We start from the raw sequence: 27,403 nt of genomic DNA, 5'->3' as shown, positions 1-27,403 counted from the left end.
GTGAGATGTCATTAAATAAAGTTATTTTCTTCTTTTGACAAAATCAATGTTTTAAGACACTAGGGATGCTTTTATGATATTGTAGATTTCTGTGGTAATTTATAATACAGTTTTTAAGGTATGTGATCAAATAGGATATACATTGTCTTTAATATTATTCCTTTTGCAAAATTAAGGTTTTAAGGTGCTAGTGGTATTTATCTAATGTCTTAATTTTCCATGTTATCTATAGTTCAATTATTATTATTATTATTATTATTATTATTATTATTATTAGTGGTACTGGGGTTCCTGGAAGCCCTTCTACCTCCAGGCTACACTCCCAGACCTATTTTTATATTTTTATTTGGAAACAGGGTCCCCTAAGCCAGCGCACATGGCTGGCTTCAAACCTGCACGATCCTCTTGTCTCTTCTTCCCAAGCGCGGGGATTACAAGCGTGCGCCACCACGCCCAGCTCTATAGTTCAATTATTAAGTTAGAAAAATGCCAAATGCAATGCTTTAAAATGCTCTTAACTACATATGGTTTAAAGTAACACTTAAGTCTTTTAAATGGGTTTCTTTAATTGCTGGTATATGAACAACATTATTAAATGGTATGGTTTTCTTGTTTGCTTGTATGTAACAACAAAAGACAGATATAGAGAGTCTATAGATATATTTCTTTATATGTTGGTAAATACAGAGAAAGGAAATTTTTGTGAGACTAAGAAAGCATGTTGTAAGGTTTATCCTGAGATTGTCCCAAATGGGAAACAAAAGACCAGGATAGAAAACCAGAGGGTTAAGTAAGTTGTAAAGTATTAGTGGAATGTTTGTTTGTTTCTAAGTTTTATCCTAAGATTGTCCCAAATCGAAAAGCAAGGACCAGGATAGAAAAATCAAGAGGGTTAGAGCAAGTTGCAGAGTGCTTGTGGTATGTTTGTTTGCATATGTGATGAGATGGTTTCTAATAAGCTTGTATATTCCCAAGAGAAAAGTGCTAGAGTTCGGCAGTGGGGGTGTACTGTGGATAGAAAGTCTAGAGGATTACTTTTGGCAATGAAATCGGGAGACCCCAAAGTCTGTAATAATTCTTTAAACTGGCTTCAAGGTTGTTTACTGGAAAAAAGTTATAGGAGATTAAGTCATATCATACAGGGATTCAAAATTTGCCTTAGAAATTAATTTTTTAAAATAGCTTGTTAAGTCCACCAGGCAAGCAATCTAGAGACACATGTCCAGGTGAAGACTGGCAGCTTGGTTTTACTCATATGCCAGGGGAAACTTTTAGATCTTTTCTGACTGGGACATAGTCCTAGATAACAATGTTACCCTATTGTCAGTGTACCAGCAAGTCTTAAGTAAATTTCAAAGAGTGCCAGAGGAAAAGGGTAAATTCTGTTTGTCCAGGTGACCTGGTACTCATCAAGTCATCTAAAATCTTTATTCCAAAGCCTATTTCAGGTCTCCACAGCACTAATTTCTGAATTCACATGGCGCAAAATAAACTTAATACATCCCACTTTTGTGTGTTTCAGCCTAAGTCAGCAAAACAGGTTTTAATTTCTCATTTAAGTGCTATGTTTGGGTTTTCATGGTTAACCTGTATTGTGAGTGTTGTCTCATAGGGTTAAAGCTTTCTGACAAGCTGGACGTGGTGGCGCACACTTGTAATCCCTGCACTTGGGAGGCTGAGACAGGAGGATCACGCAGGTTCGAAGCCAGCCTCAGCTGGTTTAAGAGACCCTGTTTCCAAATAAAATATAAAATAGGTCTGGGAGTGTAGCCCGGAGGTAGAAGGCCCCTGGGTTCCATCCCCAGTACCACCAAAAAAAAAAAAAAGCTTTCCGACAGACAGAACCTGACAGAGGTCTATCGAGGCCCTTTGGATTATCATAGACGCACACGGCACAAACCCACCTGATTCCCCCATGCCAACTACATGCATGAATGTTACCCTAAAGCTGGGGGCCCCAACTTCGTCCCTGTTCAGCTCGAAGCAGTTTATGACTGACTCGATGTCCTTATTCCCTTGCTAAGGGGTACATTTATGTGATAGAAATGAGGAAAAATTAATGGAAATTGAGCTCATGTTAAATGTTTGTAAAATTGTAAATGCCAAAATGTATTTTCTGTATCTATCTTTGGCCTGACAGGTGTCAGGAAGTTAATAGACAGAGGGAGGAATGTACCAGTATTGGGTATGGCCTAGGAAAATTTGAGAAAGCTATGATTATTAATATTCCAAAAACTGGGCGAGGGGCAAATCTGTGCAAGAAATTGGTTTCTGCCTAAAAACAGGCAACTATTCCAATGTAAATTAACCTATCTAAAAGTAATTAACAAGTCAATTGGAGAAGAGAACTAGGCCTTTCTCTGTTTAAAGACAGATCTACATGATTAGATAAGCTAGCTAAGATGGTAGGAGGGGTCGACCTTCATGAAAGGAGACACCTTGCTGGGGGAGGTACCTTACAGGGCAAGGGGAGGTACCTTACAGGGATGTTCACTATGTCAGAATTATGTAAACAAGATGGAGGTCATGGGTATAAAAAGTCCAGTCCACGTGCTGTATATGGGAGGGTGAATTGGCCCGGACCACCCTCCCCGCCATGCCATTCTGGCATGGGGCTGTAACTATTTTCTGTATTTCTATCTTTTTAATAAACTTCTTTAAATCTTTAGCAACTGTCCAAGCTATGTATATTTATCCTTAGCTCAGGACAAGAACCCGCGTTTTTTTCTGTTTTTTGGTTGTTTTGGGTTTTATTGTGGTTTGAGGGAAGTTGTGTCTGGGACCCTAACAGGGGTCCCCAGGAACAGTTTCCCCACAACCATACTCTCCCAATCCGTAACAGTAATGGGATTACAGGGAGTATCCCTCAAGTCTGGCTCAAGCAACCCTTTGAGCAGTCCCCAGAAGGTGCTGTGGGGAGAAGCAGGTAGAAGCACATGGCCGCTGGCAGGGCTCTCCTGTGCACAGCCCAATTCCAAAAACCTTACTGCTTCAGGGACTCTTGAGCACCATAAGGGGAAAGATCATCTCTGAACTAAAGTAGAGTTTTGTAAATTAGGAAACAAAGAAGGTATTTACATTGTGAGAAACAGGACAAGCAGGGAAAATTAATGTAAGTTAAGGGAGTTTTCCTGTTTTTATTGCTTTGACCAATTTACATATGAAATTCCACTGAAAATTGTTTTTAGACTTACTTGATTGAAGTCTTTTTGTCTCAGGTATGTAATTGCTTTGTTTATTTCCAGATCATTGGCCAGCTCTACATATGGAGATGCTTTCACTACTTCCACACACCTGTAACCATCGGAAATCATATAAAGGTTACTTGATTTCATTTTGTTTTTTTCTTCTCTTGTTTGTTTGTTTGCTTTTTGATACTAAAGATTGAACCCGGGGTGTTCTATCTCCAAGTATACTCCCAGCCCTCATTATTTTTTATTTTCAAACACAATCTCACTAAGTTGCTGATGGTCTTGTAAAGTTGCTGAGGCTGGCCTGGAACCTGTGTTCTAAGTACGTGTTGTTGGTTTTCTTAAATGTGACTGTTAAAAACTTTGTTTTGTCGCGTCTGGTGGTGCATGCTTATAATCCCAGCACTTGAGGGGCTGAGACAGGAGGATCACACAGGTTCAAAACCAGCCTCAGCTACTTAGTGAGGCCTTGTTTCCAAATAAAGTATAAAATAGGTCTGGGAGTATAGCCGAGATGGAGAAAGCCCCTGGGTTCTACCCCAGTACCACACACACACACAAAAAAAAGTTTTTGTTTTGTTTTATCTTGGTGGTGCCTCACACATGCTAAGCAAGTGCTTTACCACTGAATTACAACCTGGACTCAGACGATATAAAGCAGCCTCACACTCTGTGAGGGTAAGCACTTTGCTTCCTCCAATAAAGGCTGGAAGTTACTCAAGTTTTCAGTTCTAAATCTGTTTCCTTTTTCAGTTTCTCATTAGCCTGCTGTCACTTGTAATTATTTATGGAATTTTAAATAAAAATAGGATTAATTATATATAATATACATATATATCATCTTTCTCTTTCTTTTTTTTTATTTTTTGTGGTCCTCTACCTTTGAACTAAACCTCCAGCCGTATTTTATATTTTTGTGATACCGGGGATTGAACTTAGGGACATTCTACCTCCAAGCTATATCACTATCCCTATTTTATTTTTATTTTGAAACAAGTTCTCACTACTTGATGAGGCTGCCCTTAAACCTATAACCCTCTGTCTCAGCCTCCCAAGTACTTGGTCTATAAGCATGGACTACCACACTTAGCTAAGCAAAAATTTATGATCATCTATTCAAAGTGCTATAAAAAAACTCTTGTACTGGGTGAAAGAAGAGAACAAATTTAACCACTTGCTCATTTCATAAATGAAATTCTCAGACTCTAAAACTGGTCACTCCTCCTGAGGAAAAATCATATCAGGAGACAACTGCCTCTTTACATATGAGAGCTAGTACTCAGGATGGAAAGTTTACTACTAACAAAAGAGAAAAAGAAAAAAAAGTGAGAAAAGATAAAAAGAAAGAATGCAGCTGGGTGTGGTGAAGTATGCTGTAATCCCAGCACTTGGGAGGCTGAGACAGAAAAATCTGATTCTCGGCCAGCCTTAGCTACTTAGTGAGACCCTTTTTCAAATTAAAAAAATTAAAAATATGAGGCTGGGAGTATAGCTCGGAGCTAGAATGCTCCTGGGTTCAATCCTCAGCACCACACACACACACACACACACACAAGAATGCATAGGTTGGAAGCAATTATGTCAAAATCAAAACTAGTATATTTACTATAAGTACTTAATATGCAAAATAATATGAACACCATGAAGAATATCTTTTAGAACTTTCTCAATGGCCTATATTACTCTTAACATAAAATATTATCTGCTTGAGGCAGGCGTGGTGGAATATTTCTATAATCCCAGTATCTGGGAGGCTGAGACAAGAGGATTGCAGGCTAAAGGCCAGCCTCAGCAATTTAGCAAGACCCTCAGCAACTTAGTGAGACCATGTTTCAAAATAATTTTTCAAAAGTGCTGGGGGTATAACTCAGAAGTAGAATGTACCTGGGTTCAATCCTTAAGCCCCCCACCCACTGCAAAAATTACCTGCTTAATAATTACAAATAAATACTCTTAATCATTTATTCACTTTTCTAATGGTAATATTTTTTTAATGTATGTGGTACTGGGGGTTGAACCAAGGGGAATTCCACCTTGAGCTATACCCCAGCCCTATTTTATTGTTTTAGAAACAGTTTCATTATGTTGCTACGGGCTTTGCTAAGTTGCTGAGGCTAGCCTCAAACCTTTGATTCACCTATGTCTGCTTCTCAAATACTGGAATTTGAGTGGTAGCATGTGCCACCATGCCTGGCTGACAATATTAATTTTAAACCAATAAAAGTTTAACTATGAAAACATCATATTCACATAGTTTTATTGAATCTTTCTCTTACCAATCATAACCTACAGCAAAAGATGTCTCAATAACTGGAGCAATGAGCTTCGCAGCTGTCATGATGTATTTTTCTGCCATGGCCTTCCTATATTAAACAAAAAAGTTTTAGTTAGAAATATGATATAAAAATAGATTCGATTTCTTTCTTTGTGTGTGTGTGTGTGTGTGTGTGTGTGTGTGTGTGTGTGTGTGTGTGTAACTGGGGATTGAACCCAGGGGCATTCAGTCTCTAAGCCGCACCCCTAGCCCTATTTTTTTTTTTTTTTTTGGTGGTACTGGGGGTGGAACCCAGAGGCTTTCTACCTCCCAAATCTATTTTATATTTTATTTGGAAACAGGGTCTCTTTAGCCAGTGAGGCTGGCTTCAAACCTGCGCGATCCTCCTGTCTCTGCCTCCCAAGCCTGGGGATTACAAGCGTGCGCCACCACGCCCGGCTAATTTATTTCTTAATATCTAATTGTAAACATTATCTGCTAAAGGTAGCATACCATAGAAGTTAATTTCTAGCCGGGCATGGTGGCGCACGCTTGTAATCCCCATGCTTTGGGAGGCTGAGACAGGAGGATCACACTGGTTTGAAGCCAGCCTCAGCTATTCAGTGAGGCCCTCTGCAACTTAGTGAGACCCTGTTTCCAAATAAAATATAAAATAGGTCTGGGAGTGTAGCCCGGAGGTAGAAAGCCTCTGGGTTCCACCCCCAGTACCACCAAAAAGGGAAAAAAAAAAAGAAGTTAATTTGTTTTTTTCTTTTTTTCTTTTTGCGGGTCTGGGGATGGAACCCAGGGGCATTCAACCTCTAAGCTGCCAAACCCCCTGCCTATTTTTTTTAATTTTTTATTTTAAAACAGGGTCTCACTAAGTTGCAGAGGGTCTCTCTCAATAGTAGTTGAGGCTGTCTGTGAACTGTGATCCTCCAGTCTCAGCCTCCTGAATGCTGGGATTACAAGAATATGCCACCACCACGCCTGGCATATAAATTTATTAAATGATGGGCAACTATACATGAAAGCTGGGTGTGGTGGTGCGCGCTTGAAATCCCAGTACCTGGGAGGTTGAGGCAGGAGAAACACAGGTTCATGCCACCCTCAGCTGCTTAGTGAGGCCTTCTGCAACTTAGCAAGATCCCGCTTCAAAATAAATTTTAAAAATTGGGCTGGAAGCCAGGCGTGGTGGTGCACACTTGTAATCCCCACGCTTGGGAGGCTGAGACAGGAGGATCACACAGGTTCGAAGCCAGCCTCAGCTACTTAGTGAGGCTCTCAGCAACTTAGTGAGACCCTGTTTCCAAATAAAATATAAAATAGGTTTGGGAGTATAGCCCAGAGGTAGAAAAGCCCCTGGGCTTTACCTCCAGTACCAAATAAATAAATAAAAAATAAAAGCAAAAATCTGTTTAAGCTAAGTTTTTCTTGTTTATAATTATTATTATTTTTTGGCAGTGCTGGAAATTGAACCCAGGGGCATTCTACCTCCTAGCTACACCCCCAGCCCTGTTTTTTATTACTTATTTTAAAATACCAAGTTGCATAGGACCTCACTAACTAGATGAGGCTGGCGGTGAACCTATGATCTTCCTGTTTCAGCCTCCCAAGTACTGGGATTACAAGTATGTGCCACCATGCCCAGCTTAAGCTAAGTTTTCCTATGTATTATAAACAAGAAAATTTGTTTCTTTCTGTTCTTTGTGGAATGTTTTCCTTTTGATTATGGAAGTTTATTTGCTAATCCAGGAACCTTAAATATACTTAAAGACTTAATGTGTCTCCCATAAAGTAGGAAAGGATATGACAGCTTTACCCCTAAAGTAAAACAAAGTGTTTGATTTAGAGATGGCTCTGCCAAATATGTAAAAACAGAAGATAGTGGTGGAAAATCCTTATAATAAGCAAATTATTAGTACCAATGGACAGGGTGATAATAGTTGATATGCTTAAATTGTATGCTGTGTTTCAGGCTTTGTGCCATGAGGACTTTTCACAATGTCATATATAATCAAATGGGTTAGCTACCTGGCTTGCGGTTTTGAAATGCTAGTAAGTGAATAATCTAGGATAAAGAACTGGAGACAACGCTGTGGCAATATATGTGGTTTACTGTACAATGTATAAGTTAAAACAGCCAGGCTGTGCTTGCTTCAGCAGCACATATACTAAAATTGGAACGATACAGAGAAGATTAGCATGGCCCCTGCGCAAGGATGACACGCAAATTCGTGAAGCGTTCCAAAGTTTTATTCACCATAGCCAAACTATGGAACCAGCCAAGATGTCCATCAACAGATGAATGGATTACAAAACAGTGTGATATGTACACAATGGAATTTTACTCAGCCATCAAAAAAAAAAATTCAATTACATCATTTTCAGGAAAATGGATGAACTGGAGGACATCATGCTAAGTGAGATTAGTCAGTCACAAAAAATAAGAAATCAGATGCTTTCCCTAACTGAAAGTTTCAAGCCAACCGTGCCCCACAGGGGGCAGGGCCGGAAGCTAGGAGGTGGAGCTCTGCGATTCCGAGAGGGGACCATGCCTCTCAATTAGAGTTCGGAGAGGAGCCCGAGAGAGACAAAGAGACGCACTCTCCCCCACCAGCCCCCGCGGGCACGCGGGGGCTGGCAGCCGACTTCCCACGAATAAAGGCATCCAGATCATTTATAATGGATCTCCGCGTGTATCTGTGCGACAATGGGACCCGCCGCATTTCATTTTTTACATCTTGGTGCCAACCCATGTCGAATTGCCTTAATCCACTGAGCCCCAAGGACCCGCGGCCCCAGAGCCCGGCCAGCACTGCTGGACCCTCCATCGGCTCTGCCTGAAGCTGGCTCTCCATCTGTGCGCCGCCCATCGCTCCAGCTCCATCCCGCCTACTGAGGCTCCACTGCCACCCCGCGGCTGCTGCCACCCGAGGTGGCCAGCGTCCTGAAACCCCTACATCAGCCGGCTACGCCTAAACTCCCGTAGCCGCCGCCACAGCTGCCACCGTGCCACCTTCACGGTGCCCGCCGACATGGCAGTGCCAGCCCGCCCCTCCATCCGGGAGGCTGCCGCACTGCCACACACCGGCAACTCAGGCTCTGGCCCCCGCGCTGCCATCCGCAGCTCAGACTCCAGCCACGGCCTCTGCGGCTCCGCCACGCTCCGGTTTGGAGAAGGGATAAAGACGTCCTTCTCTATCTCTTAACCTCTGTTTCGAATGATTGAGCAGGGAAATCGGGGACGCCCATTTCCTGTTCTTCGTTTCCGCCCGCAAACCAATTATGGGAAGTTGAACCTTTAAACTAGCAGATGCTCTGAGAGCCTGTCTGGCCTTGATACGAGTTGGGAAATGGGTCGCGGTGGCCCAGGGATACTTAGAAACTTTTCAGCTGCTATTTATTTTCCCGCCAGCCACAGCCGCCATCTTGGACACCACGTGGCAATTCACAGGCGCCACCTGGTGGTCCTTCTGGGTCACAGGCTTATAATTCTGCAGGTTCATGGCCACCATTTTGCGATGAAACGTGGGTGTCGGGGTCACAGGCGCCATCTCCCTCTCTCCTGGCCCCACTTTGTGAGGTGGCTGGTACAGAAGGTGTGGTTGGGGTCCATGTTCCTTTTTCCCCTCGTCCTCCTTCCTCCATCTTCCCTGCTGGCCCAGGGCTACTCTACTGGTACAGGGTAAGCCAGTTTCCTCTTTGGCCTGCTCAATCTTTCAGGCCTTAGTCTTCCTCCCCAATCTCGGTCCAGGGTGATGACGGCAAGCCCTCCGGCCTCTGCCCATGGATTATGCCATATCTAAAAGGGCTCCATTACAACAGCTCCAGGACAAATTCTCTTGCACGGTGTTGGGACCCACTAAACTTTGTTTCTCTCAACATAACTCTCTTTGATGTTTATATTTTAGCAGGTCCACTTGTTTACATACTATGGTGCTCTCCCTCCTCGGATGCCAAATTGCCTAAATATTGAACTTCTAAAATGGGTACCTGATGCTCCTGATGCAGCAACAGGTGTTTGTTTGACCAGACAAATCCATACCCACTCAAGGCTGAAAAGAGTGGTGTGGGGTCCTCTTCGGGAGTTGCTGCTATTAATAACTCTGGTCTAATGAAAAACTGCAAAAGGGGCGGCACACGTCTCCCTCAGGGAGTGCTATTTGTATTAATAGATCTAGTGACAATCTGCCTTGTATCGAAAGAGGCTCCTGCCTGGATTCCACTCTCACAATTTTCTTTTTCTTTAATAGCACCTTGCCTGTTAGTCTCCTCAAAGCAAACCACGTCACCGAGCTCTCCAGGGTAACCTCCAACTCTCGCTGTGACCACACCCACCTGCCCCCTTCCAGCGGCTCAGACTCCCATTTCTCCAGACCTCTGGGGCCCCTGACGACGCCCCTTCACAGCAGGAAGTCACTAGAAGAGCCAATCATCACCCCACCCCCACCACCCCTAACCCCCTCCCCCCCTTAGTCAAAGAGGTCAGGATGAAAGGTTCAAGCCGCCCCGCAAGGGGCATGGCCGGAAGCTAGGAGGTGGAGCTCTGCGATTCCGAGAGGGGACCATGCCTCTCAATTAGAGTTCGGAGAGGAGCCCGAGAGAGACAAAGAGACGCACTCTCCCCAACCAGCCGACTTCCCATGAATAAAGGCATCCAGATCATTTATAATGGATCTCCGCGTGTATCTGTGCGACAATAGGACCCGCCACATTTCATTTTTTACACTAATATGTGAGAGTTAGGGAGAAATGGGTCATAGAAGGAACTCTAGATGAAAAGGGAAATCCTATAGAGGAGCAAACAGGGCAGCCTAAAGGAGGAGAAAGGAGGCGGGAAGAGGAAAATATCTAAAACACACAATGTACTTAAACATATTGAAGTCAACCACTAGGCCAAGCAAGGGAAGGACGGACGGGGAGGGAATGGGGTGGGAATTGGGTAGGGGTTAAATCAGTGATGTGTACAGGTATGTACACACAAGATTTTTACCCCAATATGATGTATGAATATAATGCACCAATAAAAAATTTAAAACAAAACAAAACAGCCAGGCTTGTAAACTTGGACTCTGACAGCAGGTTGAGCACAATGGGCACAGCAAAACCTGCAGGCACACAGGAGGTAAAGCCATCTGAGTCTCACGTCCCTGGGACTATGCCCTTAGCTCCTGCCCTGACTCTAAAGAACTCAACTCGCCAACTGAGGCCAGTGTCTCTCTGTCTCCTTTAGGCCAGTTAGGCCGAAACTTTCAATCCCTGGCTAAGGAGGGCCAGTGCCCCTTGCCAGGCAGCATAGAAAATGGAACTTCACTCTTCATCAAAGTTTAAGATTGAGGGATCCAAGTGTGTATGGGGGGGGGGCAGGGGAGGACTGTGTAAAATAGAAGAAATAAGTGGGCAGAAAGGAGTCATAGGGGAGAACAAGGAAAATGCAACTTTAATATAGAAGCCTGTGACAGGGCCTGTTAGACCCAAAAGTTTCTGAGGAATTTATAAGAGACCCCGAGCACTGTTGACCATTCTTAGGGTGCTTCCTGTTTATTCATGACAACAGAGATCACACAAAAGAGGATTCTCCTTGGGCACCTCCCAAGAAAGCAATCTCTTCAACTCTGTTGGTTGTCCCTGGATAGTTTAAGAGTACCTGCTGATAAGACCATGAAGGTTGGACCAGGAACACTCTAAATCACTTTGTGATTGCTGGACTGAGATTATCTTCACATGTCCCCTCTAGCCCACACTTCATGAAAACTCTCTATAAGAAAGGACTCTCTTATATGCCTCCCTCATTTTGAGGTGGCCCACATTCTCTCTTGAAAGTGTATTCCCAGCCAGGTGTGGTGGCGCACACTTGTAATCCCAGCATTCGGGAGGCTGAGACCAGAGGATCGCAGTTCACGGACAGCCTCAGCTACTTAGCGAGGCCCTCTGCAACTCAGTGAGACCCGGTTTCAAAATAAAGAATAAAAAAATAGGGCAGGGGGTGTAGCTTGGAGGTCAAATATCCCTGGGTTCCATCCCTAGGCCTGAAAAAAAAAAAAAAAGAAAAGAAAAGAAAGTGTATTCCCTACTTTGCTAAATAAATTTCTGTCTCAGAATGGCACGTGCAGGAATGAATTTTTGTCACACAGACCAAGGCCCCTGTCAATCCCAAGTTGAGGAAACAACCCTTCCCGCGTGACACATGTATGCAATGTATTTTCTTGAGTTCTATGAGCTTTTCTAGCAAATTATTGAACCCAAGAAGGGGATGGTGGGAAGTGGAAACTCCTATCTTATGGCCAGCCGGTCAGATGGATGGGAGGCCTGCGCTTCAAATGGCATCTGTACCATTGGAACTGAGTTCTTAGGCTGCGGGGTCTGCATGAATTCTGGTGGTTAGTATCAGAACTGAATTGCTGGATATCCAGGCAGTGTCCAGAAAGAGGGAACCTCTATATATTTGGGGCCAGAAGTATAAACAGACTGTAGTACTATATTAGAGGGAAAAAAATTGCAATGTGTATTTTCTCCCTCAGACTTGACTTTTTTTTTTTTTTTTTGCAGAACTGGGGTTTGAGCCCAGGGGCATTCTACATTCAAGCTATACCTCCAGCCTTATTTTTTATTCTTTATTTTGAAACAGGGTCTTACTAAGTTGCAGAGGGCCACGAACATGAAATGCTCCTCTCTCAGCCTCTCGAGTACTGGATCACAAGTGTGCAGCACACCCGGCGTTCAGACTTGATATTTAACTAGGAGGCAGAACAAGCGCACAGCAGGACCCCTTTCTCGTGCATGATGCTGTGGTGGAGGCCAGCATGCTGCCTCCGGGACATACTCTAGCCCTGTATTTTGTTTTATTTTGAAACAGGGTCTCATTAAATTGATGAGGCTAGCCTCAAACATGTGATTCTCCTGTTTCAGCCTCCCAAGCGCTGAGATTACAGGCATATGCTACCATGTCTAGTATATAATTTTTAAAACCAAGGTGAAGTTCTAACACTACACCAAATGCAAAGGGAAAGAGCTATGGAGAAATGGCAAGAATAACTGAATTAGAAAACTTGGATCAGCATGAAGACTGAGATTATACTGAAGGAGAAAAGAAGCCGGGCGTGGTGGCGCACGCTTGTGATCCCAGCACTCGGGAGGCTGAGACCGGAGGATCGCGGTTCGTGGACAGCCTCAGCTACTTAATGAGGCCCTCTGCAACTCAGTGAGACCCGGTTTCAAAATAAAGAATAAAAAAGAGGGCAGGGGGTGTAGCTCGGAGGTCGAATGCCCCTGGGTCCCATCCCCAGACCTGCAAAAAAAAAAAAAAAAAAAAAGAAAAAAAAAAGAAAAGAGAATCCAATATGTACTAGTATTGGGAACAGCCTAGGAAGATTTGGGAAAGCTATGATTATTAATATATTTCAAAACAGTTGTGTCAAAATGGCGGCAGATATGGGTAAAGAAAGGACTTGATTTCTGCCTAAAATAGGCAGTTATTCCAATGTAAATTAACCTAGCTCAAAGTAATTAACCAGTCAATAGGAGAGGAGAACTAGGCCTGTCTCTATCTAAAGACAGATCTTAAGAGAGGAGAACTAGGCCTTTCTCTAAAGACAGAGCTACATGATTGGATAAGCTAGCTGAGATGGTAGGAGGGGTCGACCTTCATGAAAGGAGACACCCTGCCACACCTTGCTGGGGGAGGTACCTTACAGGGATGTTCATTACGTCAGAGTCATGCAAACAAGATGGAGGTCATGGGTATAAAAGGCTGAGTCCACGTGTAAGCCCTTTGGTATATTCATTTTGAGTCACCCCCCCATGCCATTTTGGCATGGGGCTGTATTTCTATTTTCTGTATTTCTATCTTTCTAATAAACTTCTTTAAATCTTCAGCAACTGTCCAAGCTATGCATATTTATTCTTAGCTTAGGACAAGAACCCGTGGGTTTTCTTCTGTTTGGGGTTGTTTTAGATTTTGTTATGGGTTGGGGGAAAGTGTGCCCGGGACCCTCGCAGGGGTTCCTGGGGAACAGTTTCCTCAAACCATATTCTCCCAATCTGTAACACAATAAAGTATAAAAATGGTAAAATGATAGTACATTCAAGAAATATATCAAATATAACAAATTTTATAAGAAATTTTTAAATTAATTAATTGACTAATTAATTTTGGCACTAGGGATTGAACCCAGGAGCATTCTACCTCCAAGTTACATGCCAAGCCTTTTATATTATTATTTTATTTTTATTTTATTATATTTATATTATTATTATTATTATCATTATTATTATTATATACATATTTTTTATTTTGAAACGGGACCTTGACAAATTGCTGAGGCTGGCCTCAAACCTGCATTCCTCCTGTTTCAGCCTTCCAAGTACTGGGAATACAGGTGTGAGCCACCACACCCAGCTTTATATTCAATCACTTTAGAGAAATTAAAACTACTATTAAAGAATCCAAAATATTACCTTTCTCGTTCCATTTGTCTGAGATTGTCATTTTTTATGGCTTCAATTACTAGGTTAGTATGTGGATCATCCTGAGAAAATAGAATTGAAAGAAAAAGTCAGAAATAAAGACCAAAACCTTGGATTTCTAACTGAATTCTAGTTGTATAAAACAGTGTAAATTAACATATTTTCTCTTATGTTGAATAGGATCATTTTAAAATTTTTCTTATTTCTGATTACCCACCACATTCCCCCAATCATCTAACTTAAACATAGAAGGTATAATTGTTAGTACAAATGTGTGATATTATAAACTGGAAATTCAAATATAATCACTTATATTTTTTTTAACACTTCCTCTTTTTAACATTTTTTTTAATGGCAGTCTTTTTTATTTTTTATTTTTATTTATTTAGTTTTTTGGTGGTACTGGGGTTCCTGGAAGCCCTTCTACCTCTGGGCTACACTCCCAGACCTATTTTTATATTTTTATTTGGAAACAGGGTCTCTTAAGCCAGAGAGACTGGCCTCAACCTGCAGGATCCTCCTGTCTCCGACTCCCTAGCGCGGGGATTACAAGCGTGCGCCACCACGCCCGGCGGCTCACTTTCATGATTATCACTACTCCTGGTTAAAAATACAGATGAGGGCTGGGCGTGGTGGCGGGACGCTTGTAATCCCCGCCCTTGGGAGGCTGAGACAGGAGGATCGCAGGGGTTTGAAGCCAGCCTCAGCTACTTAGTGAGGCTCTCAGCAACCTAGTGAGACCCTGTTTCCAAATAAAATATAAAAAAGGTCTGGGAGTATAGCCCAGAGGTAGAAAGCCTCTGGGTTCCACCCCCAGTACCACCAAAACAAAAAAAATGAAATACAGATGAGGTTGGGGGTGTAGCTCAGTGGTAATGCAGTTGCCTGACATGCTCAAGGCCCCGAGAAAGATCACCAGCACCTCAAAAAATAAAGAAATAAAATAAAAAGGTTTTTTTCACATCATACATTTATTTTTCCTCAACATGAAAATAACACATGACAACTAAACTTCCCCGGCCCTGGCTGTGTTGGGCTTTTTTTTTTTTCCCCTGCAGTACTGGGGATGGAACCCACAGGATTTTGACCTCTTGAGCTACACCCTCAATCTTAGTTTTTTATTCTTTATTTTTGTTTTGTTTTGTTTTTTGTGGTACTGGGGTTCCTGGAAGCCCTTCTACCTCCGGGCTACACTCCCAGACCTACTTTTACATTATTTTGTTTGGAAACAGGGTCTCCTAAGCCAGAGCGCGCAGCTGGCTTCGAACCTGCGCGATCCTCCTGTCTCTGCCTCCCAAGCGCGGGGATTACAAGCGTGCGCCACCACGCCCGGCTTATTCTTTATTTTTGAAACAGGGTCTCACTAAGTAGCTGAGGCTGTCCGCGAAATGCGATCCTCCTGTCTCAGCCTCCCAAATGCTGGGATTACAAGCGTGCGCCACCACGCCCGGCTGTGTTGGGCATTTTACACACAGTGAACTCACTCAGCCCTTACACAGCAAGGCAGGTCATTGTTACTGTCAGGCTGCTGCACAGGCAAGGGCTGAGGCATAGGAGACTGAGCAGCGAGCGACAGGGCCAGGCTCTGCACCCACCAGGAGGCTTAAATACGGCATGCTCTATTAAGAGAATACAGTAGGTACAACTCTGAAACTGAACATGTGTGCCATTTTCACCTAGGTAACTTCATATGGTTTGATGTAAAGTATTACAGCAGCATGCCAGTAATTTATGTACAGAAATTTGGAAAGTGTTTTTAACGCATTAAGAAAGAAAATAATCTCATTGCCCAGAAACTACTCTTTCTATTTGGTGTATATTCTTCCAGTTTCTGTCCATGTGTAGGACGGTATCTGTACTTCCTCACTAACATTATATAACATCCCCCACTCTTTTAAAAAGATGAGTGTGAGAGCTGTACTATATCCCACTCCAAAATAGAGATAAGGAATTACTTTTTTTCATTGTCAACAAGTCCCATACAAACAATGCAGGTCCCCTCAGCTCAAAAATTACTTGTAAAAGGGCAAAAAAGGCTTTTGAGATTCCACGGTCAAGAAATTACTCTTAATAAGTGACACATAAACCTCATTTTTACTGATTCTTTTTTGTTTTATTTTTGCTAAAATTGCATAGCCTGAGTTAACTATAATCTGTGGCCCATTTCATAGAGTCACATCTTTAACCTAACATAAACAAAAAATGAAATATATCAATGATAAGCCATTAACACAGGCCTCAAGACGTTAACAGAGAAGCCCAAGAAGTCATCTGTTCTAACGTGCTCCTTTCTAGAAACAGGAACACAAAGATAAGGCAGGAGATGGCTGTGTAGCTGTCTCTTTCCATACTCACACTTGGTGAAATATATTTATCATCTTCGTCAATTTCTAATGGAACAGAAATCAGTTTCTGGAATGCCTTCTTCATTTTTTCTCGGTCTCCAATGGCAAAATAACTAAGAATGAGGTTGAAGCCTGCCTTCAGATTGGCTGCCACACTCATTATGTGCTCGAAGGAATTGATGGCATCTGAGTACTGACCAGTCTTGATAAAAGTAACTCCAATGTTCTGCATTATTTTAATCCTAAATACAGATAAAGACAGATTACTCTGACAAGTCAAGACAGATCACCCTGACCTGCAAGCCACTGCACACAGCACTGCCTTTCTTCCTTTCCAATTTTACTTTTTTTCTTCATTAAAGTGTTATTATATACCAGAAAATTCACTTTTTCCCCCCTAATGCTAGGGACTGAACCCAGGGGCCTTCTGCCTCTGAGCTACATCCCAACCCTTTTTTTTTTTTTTTTTTTTTTTTGTGGTACTGGGGTTTCTGGAAACCCTTCTACCTCTGGGCTACACTACCAGACCTATTTTTTCTACTTTTTCATTTGGAAACAGGGTCTCTTAAGATAGCACGGCTGGCTTCGAACCTGTGCGATCCTCCTGTCTCTGCCTCCCAAGTGCGGGGATTACAAGCGTGCGCCACCACGCCCGGCCCTTTTTGTTATTTTGAAACAGTCTCCTTAAATTGCTAAAGCTGGCCTCAAACCTACCAATCTTGGATTTCAGCCTCCCAAGTACTGGGATTATAGGTATGTAGCACTCTGCCTGGCAAATTCACTTGTTTTGCTTGTAATCCCAGTGCTTAGGAGGCTGAGACAAGAGGATTGCACAAGTTCAAAGCCAGCCTCAGCTACTGAGTGAGGCTCTCAGCAACTTAGTGAGATCCTGTTTCCAAATAAAGTATAAAATAGGTCTGGGAGTATAGCCGGGAGGTAGAAAAGCCCCTGGGTTCCACCCCCAGTACCACACACACACACACAAAAATGCAAGTCAATGATTACTGCTATATTTACACAGCTGTGGAACTATAACCACATACCTATTCTAAATCACTGCTATTTACCCTAAAAAGAAAATCTGCATCCATTAACAGTTATTCTTTTATTTTTTTTTGCAGGTCTGGGGATGGAACCCAGGGGCATTCAACCTCCAAGCTACACCCCCTGCCCTATTTTTTATTCTTTATTCTGAAACCAGGTCTCACTGTGTTGCAAAGAGCCTCACTAAGTAGCTGAGGCTGTCCGTGAACCATGATCCTCCTGTTTCAGCCTCCCGAATGCTGGGATTACAAGCATGCTGGGATTACAAGCGTGCGCCACCACGCCCGGCTTCATTAACAGTCATTCGTGAGTCTGTCAGCCTTGGCAACCACTCATCCATGCCCAGCCTGTGTCTTCTAAACATTGCTTATAAGTGGAATCATACAGCATGCGATATCCTATGTTGGGCCTCATTCAGCATAATCCATCTGTACTTTCTCTATGTTAAAGCAAATAGCAAACTGGGCATGGTGCACACATTTGTAATCCCAGTACTTGGGAGGCTGAGACATTAGGATAACAGGTTCACGACCAGCCTCAACTACTTAGTAAGGACCTCTGAGTGAGGTCTTGTTTCAAAACAAAAAGTAAAAAATAGGGCTGGGGGTGTAGTACCACAAAAAAATAAAAATAATAGCTGGGCATGGTGGTGCATGCTTGTAATCCCAGCAATTGGGTGGTGGAGACAGGAAGTTTGCGGTTCGAGGACAGCCTCAGCTACTTAGTGAGGCCCTTTGCAACTCAGTGAGACCCTGTTTCCAAACAAAGAATAAAAAATAGGGCTGGGGATGTCACTCAGAGGTAGAATGCCCCTGGGTTTCATCCCCAGTACCGCAAAAGAAATAAATAAATAAATTAAATAAATAAAATTAAAAACTGGTTTATTCATGGTTAGTTGATCAGGGCGTGAACACTTGCTTCCCAGGCTCATCTCTGAGTACTCTCTTCTCTGGAACATTGTATCTGCTCACTGAAGTCACCTCTCCCAAGTATGCCTCCTTGATCAAGTCTGTTCCTCCTCCTGCTTCTCCTCCTCCTCCTCCTTCTTCTCTCCCTCTCTCTCTCTTCTCATGGTATTAGAGATTGGTCCCAGGAACATTATACCTCCAAGCTATCTCCTCAACCCCCTTCTCATAAAAATTTGAAGCAGAATCTTGCTACGTTGCTCAGGCTTTGATTACATTGCTACAGCTGGCCTCCAATCTGTCATCCTGTTGTCTCAACCTCCTAAATGCTGGGATCATAGTGTGCACCACCATACCTGTCCATAAAGTCATTCTTGATTATTCTCGTTCTCTATAATTATTCCCTCAGCTGACTTAATACAGTACCCATTATCTCAATTATTAATTATTAAGCATTTTATTAAGCATTTATATGTTACCTAATATTATCTTTTTCTCAAATGCTCAAATTCTTGGCCTCACCTGGGTTGAAAGTACCTTAAGAACACTGTGTCCTATAATCTAAATAATATCTACTTATCATAATGAGATTTCATGCGAAATTCAAAACCAAATGGTCATGAAAAGGTGGCATTTGCAAACAAATAAACTGTTATGCAGGAAATAAATAATAAACTGTTATGCCTGTTCCTAGAGGAAATTATGACTAGTTAATATACTGTTTCTGTTCCTGAATACTGTAGGAATAGAAAATATTCCAGCTTCTTCTTCTTCTAAGATTCAGAGGTAATCCTTTTTTTCACTGTTTCACTCCCAAACTGTAGAAAAAAATGTGAGGGAGTCTGTGTGCGTGTGTGTGTGTATGTGTGTGCATGCGCGCGTGCTAGGGTTTAAACCCAGGGGCATTCTACCTCTGAGCTATACCCCCAGCCCCATTTTTTATTCTTTATTTTGAAACAGGGTCTTACAAGCAGAGGGCCTCACTGGTAGCTGAGACTGTCTGCGAACCCAGATCCTCCTGTCTCAGCCTCCCAAGTACTGGAATTACAAGCGTGTGCCACCATGCCCAGATCTGTGCCTTATCTTTTAACTTGTCCCTATACAAATGTGTGCAATGAGTCCCAGGGAACAAAGCAAAATACTACACATACAACCTACACCTACTACCTCTCACATATCAGCACTCCAAAGTGCCCCATGTACTGACCACAGAGCAGAGTCCCTTGCCTCTGACGTGATGCTGGAGCATGACGGCTGTCACGGCGCACTCACCTTGTTTCTTTATGAACACTTGGGATCTGGTCCAAGGCCATTCGGTAGAACTTTATGGCTCTGGGATAATTTCTTTGCTTTAAATAAATATTCCCCATATTCACTTTTAATCTCCCTATTGAAAATAAATTAATGAATGCATAATATTCTCATTTTTGCTTTTTTTCTGTGACATTTTAGATGATCTTAATTCATATTCTCTGAAGTTTTTCTGAAGTTATAAAATTACAGACATTACCTGAAATTCTAACTAAAACAGTTATACTTTTTCATGTATTTCATACTAGTCTTCTATGAGGACATATAGTAAATTCCTAAAAATGTGGCTGGAAAACAATTTACATTATAAAACTGGAATTGTATTCTGCTAACAGGACTAAATTTTTAAATTAGATTCAATAATGTCACAATATTTTAATACGATATGAAGTGATATTCTGAAGCTTTAATATTATAACCAAAAATTACATAAATATAAATGTTAGTCTTGGAAATATATTCACATGGGGAAAGCATGTTTCATGAGCGTATCAGGGCTCGTTCTACCTGTGATGACAGAATACTTTTTTTTTAACCATTAGATAGTATACTTCATACCAATAATACCTCTTCAATTGTATTTATTTATTATTTATTTATTTTTATATTTTTACTTTGTGGTACTGGGGATTGAACATTGGGGCATTCTACCTTCAAGCTGCACCTACTTTTTATTTTTTGTTTATTTTGGCGATACTGGGGATTGAACCTAGAGGCATTCTACCTCCGAGCTATACCTCCATACCTGTGCCCCATTTTTTATCCTTTATTTTGAAACGGGGTCTCACTAAATTGCTAAGAGCCTCACCAAGTATCTGAGGCTGGCTACAAACTTACAATCCTCCTATCTCAGGCTCCCAAGTACTGAGATTCCAAGGGTACACCACCATGCCCAGCTTTTCATTTGTATTTATATAGGTTTCATATAAATAAAGAGAATCTCCAAGCAGGACATACCATCCCAAATACAAATCTGCCAGTACTTGGGAGGCTGAGACAGGAGGATCACAGGTTTCAAGATAGCTTCAGCAACTCAGTGAGGTTCTTGGCAACTTAGACCTTGATTCCAAATAAAAAGTAAAATAGGTCTGGGGTGTAGCCCAGAGGTAGAAAGCCCCAGGGTTCCATTCCAAGTATAAATAAATAAATAAATAAATAAATAAATAAATATTTGCTTAGAGCATAGGTCATTTCATTATAAGTAGCATAAAGTGAGGAGATAAATTAACACTACAAAAAAACTATGCCTAGTGGGCAAAAAGGCCATTCATACCCACCTGCATTGCTAAACATCTTGTTTTTCACTATAACCTGATATGTGTTTAGTGCTTCAGCATACATTTCATTAGCTGAATATTGACTGGCCAAGTTGAAAAGAACCTAAGAAAGAAAAGTATGCAAAAAGACAAAGAATGACCACTTCAAGTCCCTTTCATTTGTAATCCTTCTAGAGATTAAATGTTAAGTATACAAAAGAATATCTTACATTCTAACTAAGCCAGAACATGAATAGATAAAGAGTTGTCTCCTAACTTTCACCAAATTTTCTATGGATTTGCTACCCATTCATCTCAGGAAAACTCATTGTGTACTGTTAATGCTACTGGTTATAAAAAATAAGACAATAAAATTATCTTTCTAAACATAAACTAAACATCCTGTGGAAATATCTTAAGCCCTAAAGTATATCAGAGAAGAATTTGTATAATAGCAGCTCTATATCTACAATTATAATTTAAGTCATTAAAGTTTAATAACATGTTTTGGGTTTTTTTTCCCCCCAGTACTGGGGATTGAAGTCAGGGACATTCTACCTCCGAGCTACCCACTCAGCCCTATTTTTTTGTTCTTTATTTTGAAACAGGGTCTCATTAAGTTGCAGTGAACCTCACCAAGTAGCTGAGGCTGTCTATGAACCTGTGATCCTCCTGTCTCAGCCTCTCATGTACTGGGATTACAAGTGTGTACTACATGCCTGGCATAACTTATGTTCTTATAGGTAAAAATATGATCATGATAAGTTATGCTCTGAAGAGTTTGTGGAATTTTTAAATGTCAACTATGAACAGTAAATATCTAACATTTTAAAGTTTCAAATGCACCTTTTTGATTTCTTTAGTATATAAAGACTTAACCCACTGAAAATGTGTGTGTGTGTGTGTGTGTGTGTGTGTGTGTACTAAACCCAAGGGCATTCCATCACTTAGTTACAGAGTGTCAGCTCTATTTTATTTTTTATTTTGAAACACAGTCTTACTAAATCGCCAAGGCTGTCCTCAAACTTGCAATCCTCCTGTCGCAGCTTCCCAAGTCTTAGAATTGCAGGTGTGTACCAACATGCCCAGAAGAAAATATATTCTTTTAAACAACAACTTTTCTTTTCAGAATTAATGAAATTTTGCTGGAAATTAAAGGCATTATTTTGTTTGTTTGGCTTGAAGTCCTTGAAAATAACTGGTCCAAAAGTCTACATTAGAGCCAAGCTGGGTGGAGCATGAATATTAATGCTCTTCAAGAGCTTTGGACATTGGATGGAGGTTTGTAGTTACGAAGTTATTAAAACCAACTGAAAGTTAAATAAAAGAGATCTTTGCATGAATCAAAGATGAAAGTATCTCATCAACTAAAGATCTAATTTCAGGTAATTAAAAACCTTAGTGAGGAGGGAAGGACAGGGAGAGGCTGATCAACCCACTAAGCCACTGTCAGCAGGAGTAAGATATTCTGATGCAGAACAGGGTGGCTACAGATAATGATATGAATATGTATGACAAGATATGTAATGAGATAGCTAATGTATTGTGTATGTTAAAAAGTTAGTAGAAACAAGTTCAAATTTTTTGCTTTATTTTGGAACTTAGGGATTGACTTCAAGAGCATTCTACCTCAGAGCTACATCCCAAACTTTTTTTTTTTTAAACTTTGAAATAGTGTCTAAGTTGCTGAGAGCTTCACTAAGTTGCTGAGACAGGCCTCAGATTTTTGATCCTCCTGTTTCAGCCTCTCATGTACTAGGATTGTAGGCATGTGCCACCATGACTGGCCAAGTTTAAATTTTTTTACCATAAAAAATGATATTTTGGCCGGGCATGGTGGCGCACGCTTGTAATCCCCACGCTTGGGAGGCAGAGACAGGAGGATCACACAGGTTAGAAGCCAGCTGTGCTGGCTTAAGAGACCCTGTTTCCAAATAAGAAAGTATAAAAATAGGTCTGAGAGTATAGCCCGGAAGTAGAAGGGTTTCCAGGAACCCCAGTTCCACCAAAAAAAAAAAAAAGATATTTTGGGTGTGGTGGTAGTATTTGGGAGGCTGAGACAGGAGAATCACAGGTTTGAGGACAGCCTCAGCAACCTAGCAAGACTCTTAATAACCTAGTGAAACTCTGGTACAAAACAAAAAAATAAAAACAGCTGCAAGGCGTAGCTCAGAGGTAGAATATGCCTGGGTTCAATCCTCAGTACAAAAGGAAAGAAATAAAGGAAGAAAGGAGATAAGTTTGAGGTATATGTACTTAATCTGACTTAAACATTACACAAAGTAGACACATATCAAAAGATCAGGTGGTACCCCATAAGATGTAAAATGTTTATATTTTTACATATCAGAGGAAAAATAAATTAAAAATTTAAAACAAAAAAAAATACTTTTGGAATCCATAAATCCAAGCCAAAAAAATTCTGCTCAACAGCCATTTCAGTACTTACTGAGTAAGTTAAATCCAAGTTGATGTTTTCTGGAGTTGTAACTTGTTCTCGCTGTCTCACCAGGACTCTCTCTTTTCTTCCTGCATCTTTTGCCTTTTCTAAGGCCTGAAATCAAATTTGCACTTTGTAAAAATCCATTCCGAGCATTCACTGACTATTACATGTGGGGGAACTATCTACGTGAAGCTTGTCTGAATTCATTTTCTAGCCATGGGCTCCCCAGGACTCCCCTCTGTATTCTGACATAAACATCCCTTGAAAACAAAAGCACTTTGCCTACTTGCTCCAACTACGCTCCTATCAAGGAACTGTCTGTTTCCTCTGGGAAAGACAGTGTGAGGCATGAGATGAGGACGCTGACCACACACCTTCTATGGCATTCTGGTTTGACCAAACCTACTCACCTCTTCTTTCTTCCCTATTTTAATTCAGTCCTGTGAGGAAGGAATTCTGGTAAGATTTTGTTTGGCTTCTAGGGCCGTGCATTTTTTTGTGTGTGAGGTACTAGGGATTGAACCCAGGGACATTTTGCCTCTAAGCTATACCCCTAGCCCTTTTACTTACTTAATTAATTACTTTATTGATTGGTTTTTTTTTTTTTTTTTTTTTTGTACAGGAGGATCTCAGGTTCAAGGCCAGTCTCAGCAACTTAGTGAGGCTCTCAGCAACCTAGTAAGATCTTGTTTCCAAACAGAAAAATAAAAAGGGCTGGGGACATAGCTCAGAGGTAGAATGCTCCTAGGCTCAATCTCCAGTACCATAAAAGAAAATAAATTATGACTTCACAGTTTATTGAAGCTGGCTTTGAACCTATGAACCTCTCTCAGCCTCCCAAGTACTGAAATTACAGGCATAATGCCACTACAACCAGGTGTGTGTGTGTGTGTGTGTGTGTGTGTGTGTGTGTGTGTGTGTTACTGGGAATTGAACTCAGGGGCATTCTACCTCTGGACTACACCTTTAGCCCTATCTTATTATTATTATTATTTTTTGAAACAGGGTCTCTCTAAGTTGTAGAAGGCCTTAATAAGTTACTGAGGCTGGTCTCAAACCTACCATCCTTCTATCTCAGCCTCCCAAGTACTGGGATTATAGGCATGTGCCACCATGCCCATTCAATCCTTTTTATTTTTTATTTCAAAGAAGAGCCTCTCTAAATTGCCGAGACTGGCCTTGAATCTGCAGTCCTCTCTTTTCAGACTCCCAAGTATTCCAGGCTGTGCTGTGCTTCGGAAAAACGATTTCAGGGTAGTGAGACTTCAGTAAGAAGACAGCACTTAGTACTATGCCTGGCTCAAGGTAGCTCTGACTTTGGGGGCATATTAGAGTACAATCTAATAATCTACCAGGCCGAAATATTAAAGAAATAAACACAGTAGAATGTTTTCCATTTTAAAAAGACCATGAACTGGGCATGGTGGCACACTGGAAAGGAGGATTCCAGATTCAAAGTCAGTCTTACCTACTTAGTAAGGCTATCAGCAATTTAGTGAGACCCGGTTTCAAAATAAAAAATAAAATAGGCTAGGGTATGGAGGCAGAATGCCCTGGGTTCAACACCCAGCACTACATACACACACAAATAATAATAGTAATAAAAAAATAACAATAACAACAACAACTTTAGTCAAAACCCTAAGGCCAGTCAATGACAAAATAAAAATATTTTCCTGCACATGTGTAAGTATATAAAAGCAGAGCAGACATATGTACCTCCATACACTTCCAAAATCGTATTCTTTATTAGCTTATGAACTTACCAATTTTAAGTCTCCACAACTGTTGGCAATACAGCTTTCTTCTACCAACTCGTTTACTTTCTTCTCTAATTGTCTAATCTTCTCCTCTGGACTGTTAAAGAGAAAAGCAGGTGTAATTTTTTTTCCTGTGTATATGGTACTGGGGATGGAAACCAGGGGCATTGTACCTTTGATTTATACCCCCAGCCCTATTTTATTCTTTTTTCATTTTTTAACTTATTATTATTTATTTACTTATTTTTGGTGGTACTGGGGTTCCTGGAAGCCCTTCTACCTTCGGGCTACACTCCCAGACGTATTTTTTTATATTTTTATTTGGAAACAGGGTCTCTTAAGCCAGCGCAGCTGCCTTCAAACCACTGCAATCCTCCTGTCTCCGCCTCCCAAGCGCGGGGATTACAGGCATGCGCCACCACACCCGACTCTTTTTTTTATTTCTGAAACAGGTCTTACTAAGTTGCTGAGGCTAGATGCAAACCTGCAATCCTGTCTCAGCCTCCCAAGTACTGGGATTAAAGTGTGCACCAGCATGCCCAGATAAACAGGTGTAATTTAAATCATTCAATCATACCACTAATAATGCCATTAATAATTTATACTAAAATTTAATTTTCCCTTTTTTGTGATACTGGGTATTGACTCCAGGGGCATTCTATGTCCAAGCTACATGCCCAGCCCTTTTAGTTTTTTGTTTTGAAACAGGGTCTCACTAGGTTGCTGAGAATCTAATGATTACTGAGGTTGGCTACATACCTGTGACACTACTGTCTTAGCCTCCCAAGTACTAAGATCACAGGTATGTGCCACCAAGTCCGGATGATGATGATTATTGATGATGATGATTATTATTATTTTGAAATGGGGTCTCCCTAGGTTGTGAGAATCTTGCTAAGTTAATGAGGCTGTCTTTGAACATGCCTCCTCCCAAGCACTGGGATTATAGGAGTGTACTACCATGCTCAGCTTAAAATTTAATTAACCTTTAACACTTTCCATAACATGCTCTTGAACTTTCAGGATAGGTCGCAGATCAGACAAACATATAAAAGGAACTAAAGAGCAAATGCATTACTGGTTTTGATAACTACAGTATGTAATTTATGCATAATTACTTACTAAAAATTACTTGGCATAACTGTAATTAAACACTGAGCTCAATACTTGACCTGATCATTTCATTTACTCTTTATAACATAACTTGATACAAGTACTATCATTATTTCTATTTTACGGAAAAGGAAACTTTCTAAACTTAACTTTAAGAAAGTTAAGAATTTTCTGCCGGGCGTGGTGGCGCACGCTTGTAATCCCCGCGCTTGGGAGGCAGAGACAGGAGGATCCGCGCAGGTTCGAAGCTAGCCGCGCACGCTGGCTTAGGAGACCCTGTTTCCAAATAAAAATGTAAAAACAGGTCTGGGAGTGTAGCCCAGAGATAGAAGGGCTTCCAGGAACCCCAGTACCACCAAAAAAAAAAAAAAAAGAAAGTTAAGAATTTTGAACATGATCACAAAGATAGTAAATTATAGAGCTGTGATTTGGACACAATTAGAGCACTCTAGGACCCTTGCTACTATACTACCAGAGGAGAGAGAGAGTGTGTGTGGTGTGTGAAAGAGTGTGGTGTGTGTGTGTGTGTAGCCTATGGTATATATATATATATAGATAGATAGATAGATATAGATATAGATATATCTCCATATATCCTACAGTAAGTGAAGATTTTACCTTATGGGTAGGAAAACTAAAATCCCCATAAAATATAATAATTATGTATTATCAGATAAATGCTATTAAGAACCTTTATAACAAGGGAAGGAGTTTAAGAATCCTGGCTTCAGTAGAGCAAATTATCCTGGAGCCTGGGCATAGCTCAGTGGTAGAGCACCAACCTGCCATGTACAAAGCCCTGGTTTAATCCCAGCACTTCAAATAAATAAATAAATCTAAAGAGAGAAAATTATCCCCCAATTAGTCACATTACAAATTAATATTAATGTTGTTTTGCTACAAATTTCTTCTGGCAAAAGACTGCTACACACTGAATGTACATCAATGCTTAAAGGAAATTTACTAAAGATATATTCAAATAGACAGGAGTTCTCTTAATTCTCTACAAATAAACTTTTTTTTTTTAAACTGTACAGGGGATGGAACCCAGGGGCATTCTACCTCTGGGCTATACTCCCAGCCCTATTTTATTCTTTATTTTGAAACAGGGTCTCATTAAGTTGCAGAGGACATCATTAAGTAGCTGAAGCTGGTCATGAACCTTCAATCTTTCTCAGCCTCCCAAGTACTGGGATTACAAACATGCACTATCACACTCAGTCACAAATAAACTTTTTAAAAGAATACAAGAGCACCCCTGTAATTCCAGTACTTGGGAGGCTGAGACAGGAGGATCTCAAGTTCAAGACCA

At 41.1% G+C, this 27,403-nt stretch overlaps 1 protein-coding gene across 4 annotated transcripts in view; it reads right to left on the bottom strand.

Annotated features, from left to right (window-relative positions):
* IFT88 (intraflagellar transport 88) overlaps positions 1-27,403 on the bottom strand; it is a gene marked incomplete at both ends in the record, with an annotated part of 125,627 nt that overhangs the window by 79,908 nt on the left and 18,316 nt on the right. For 2 of the 4 annotated variants that reach the window (XM_080690095.1, XM_080690096.1), the window contains 8 exons: positions 3,195-3,294; positions 5,468-5,554; positions 13,906-13,976; positions 16,270-16,501; positions 19,481-19,591; positions 20,793-20,899; positions 23,225-23,329; positions 24,985-25,075. In XM_080690095.1, the coding sequence (XP_080546221.1) occupies positions 3,195-3,294; positions 5,468-5,554; positions 13,906-13,976; positions 16,270-16,501; positions 19,481-19,591; positions 20,793-20,899; positions 23,225-23,329; positions 24,985-25,075 (904 nt within the window). Of the gene's footprint in view, positions 1-3,194; positions 3,295-5,467; positions 5,555-13,905; positions 13,977-16,269; positions 16,502-19,480; positions 19,596-20,792; positions 20,900-23,224; positions 23,330-24,984; positions 25,076-27,403 lie in introns of all 4 variants that reach the window. The other 2 variants (XM_080690094.1, XM_080690097.1) reach the window with 1 other exon arrangement.

This window comes from Muscardinus avellanarius (genome assembly GCF_963383645.1).
Source record: "Muscardinus avellanarius genome assembly, chromosome: 2".
Taxonomy (NCBI): Eukaryota; Metazoa; Chordata; class Mammalia; order Rodentia; family Gliridae; genus Muscardinus; species Muscardinus avellanarius.
Note: the sequence above shows the minus strand (reverse complement) of the source record. Positions and strands in the feature narration are given on the sequence as shown.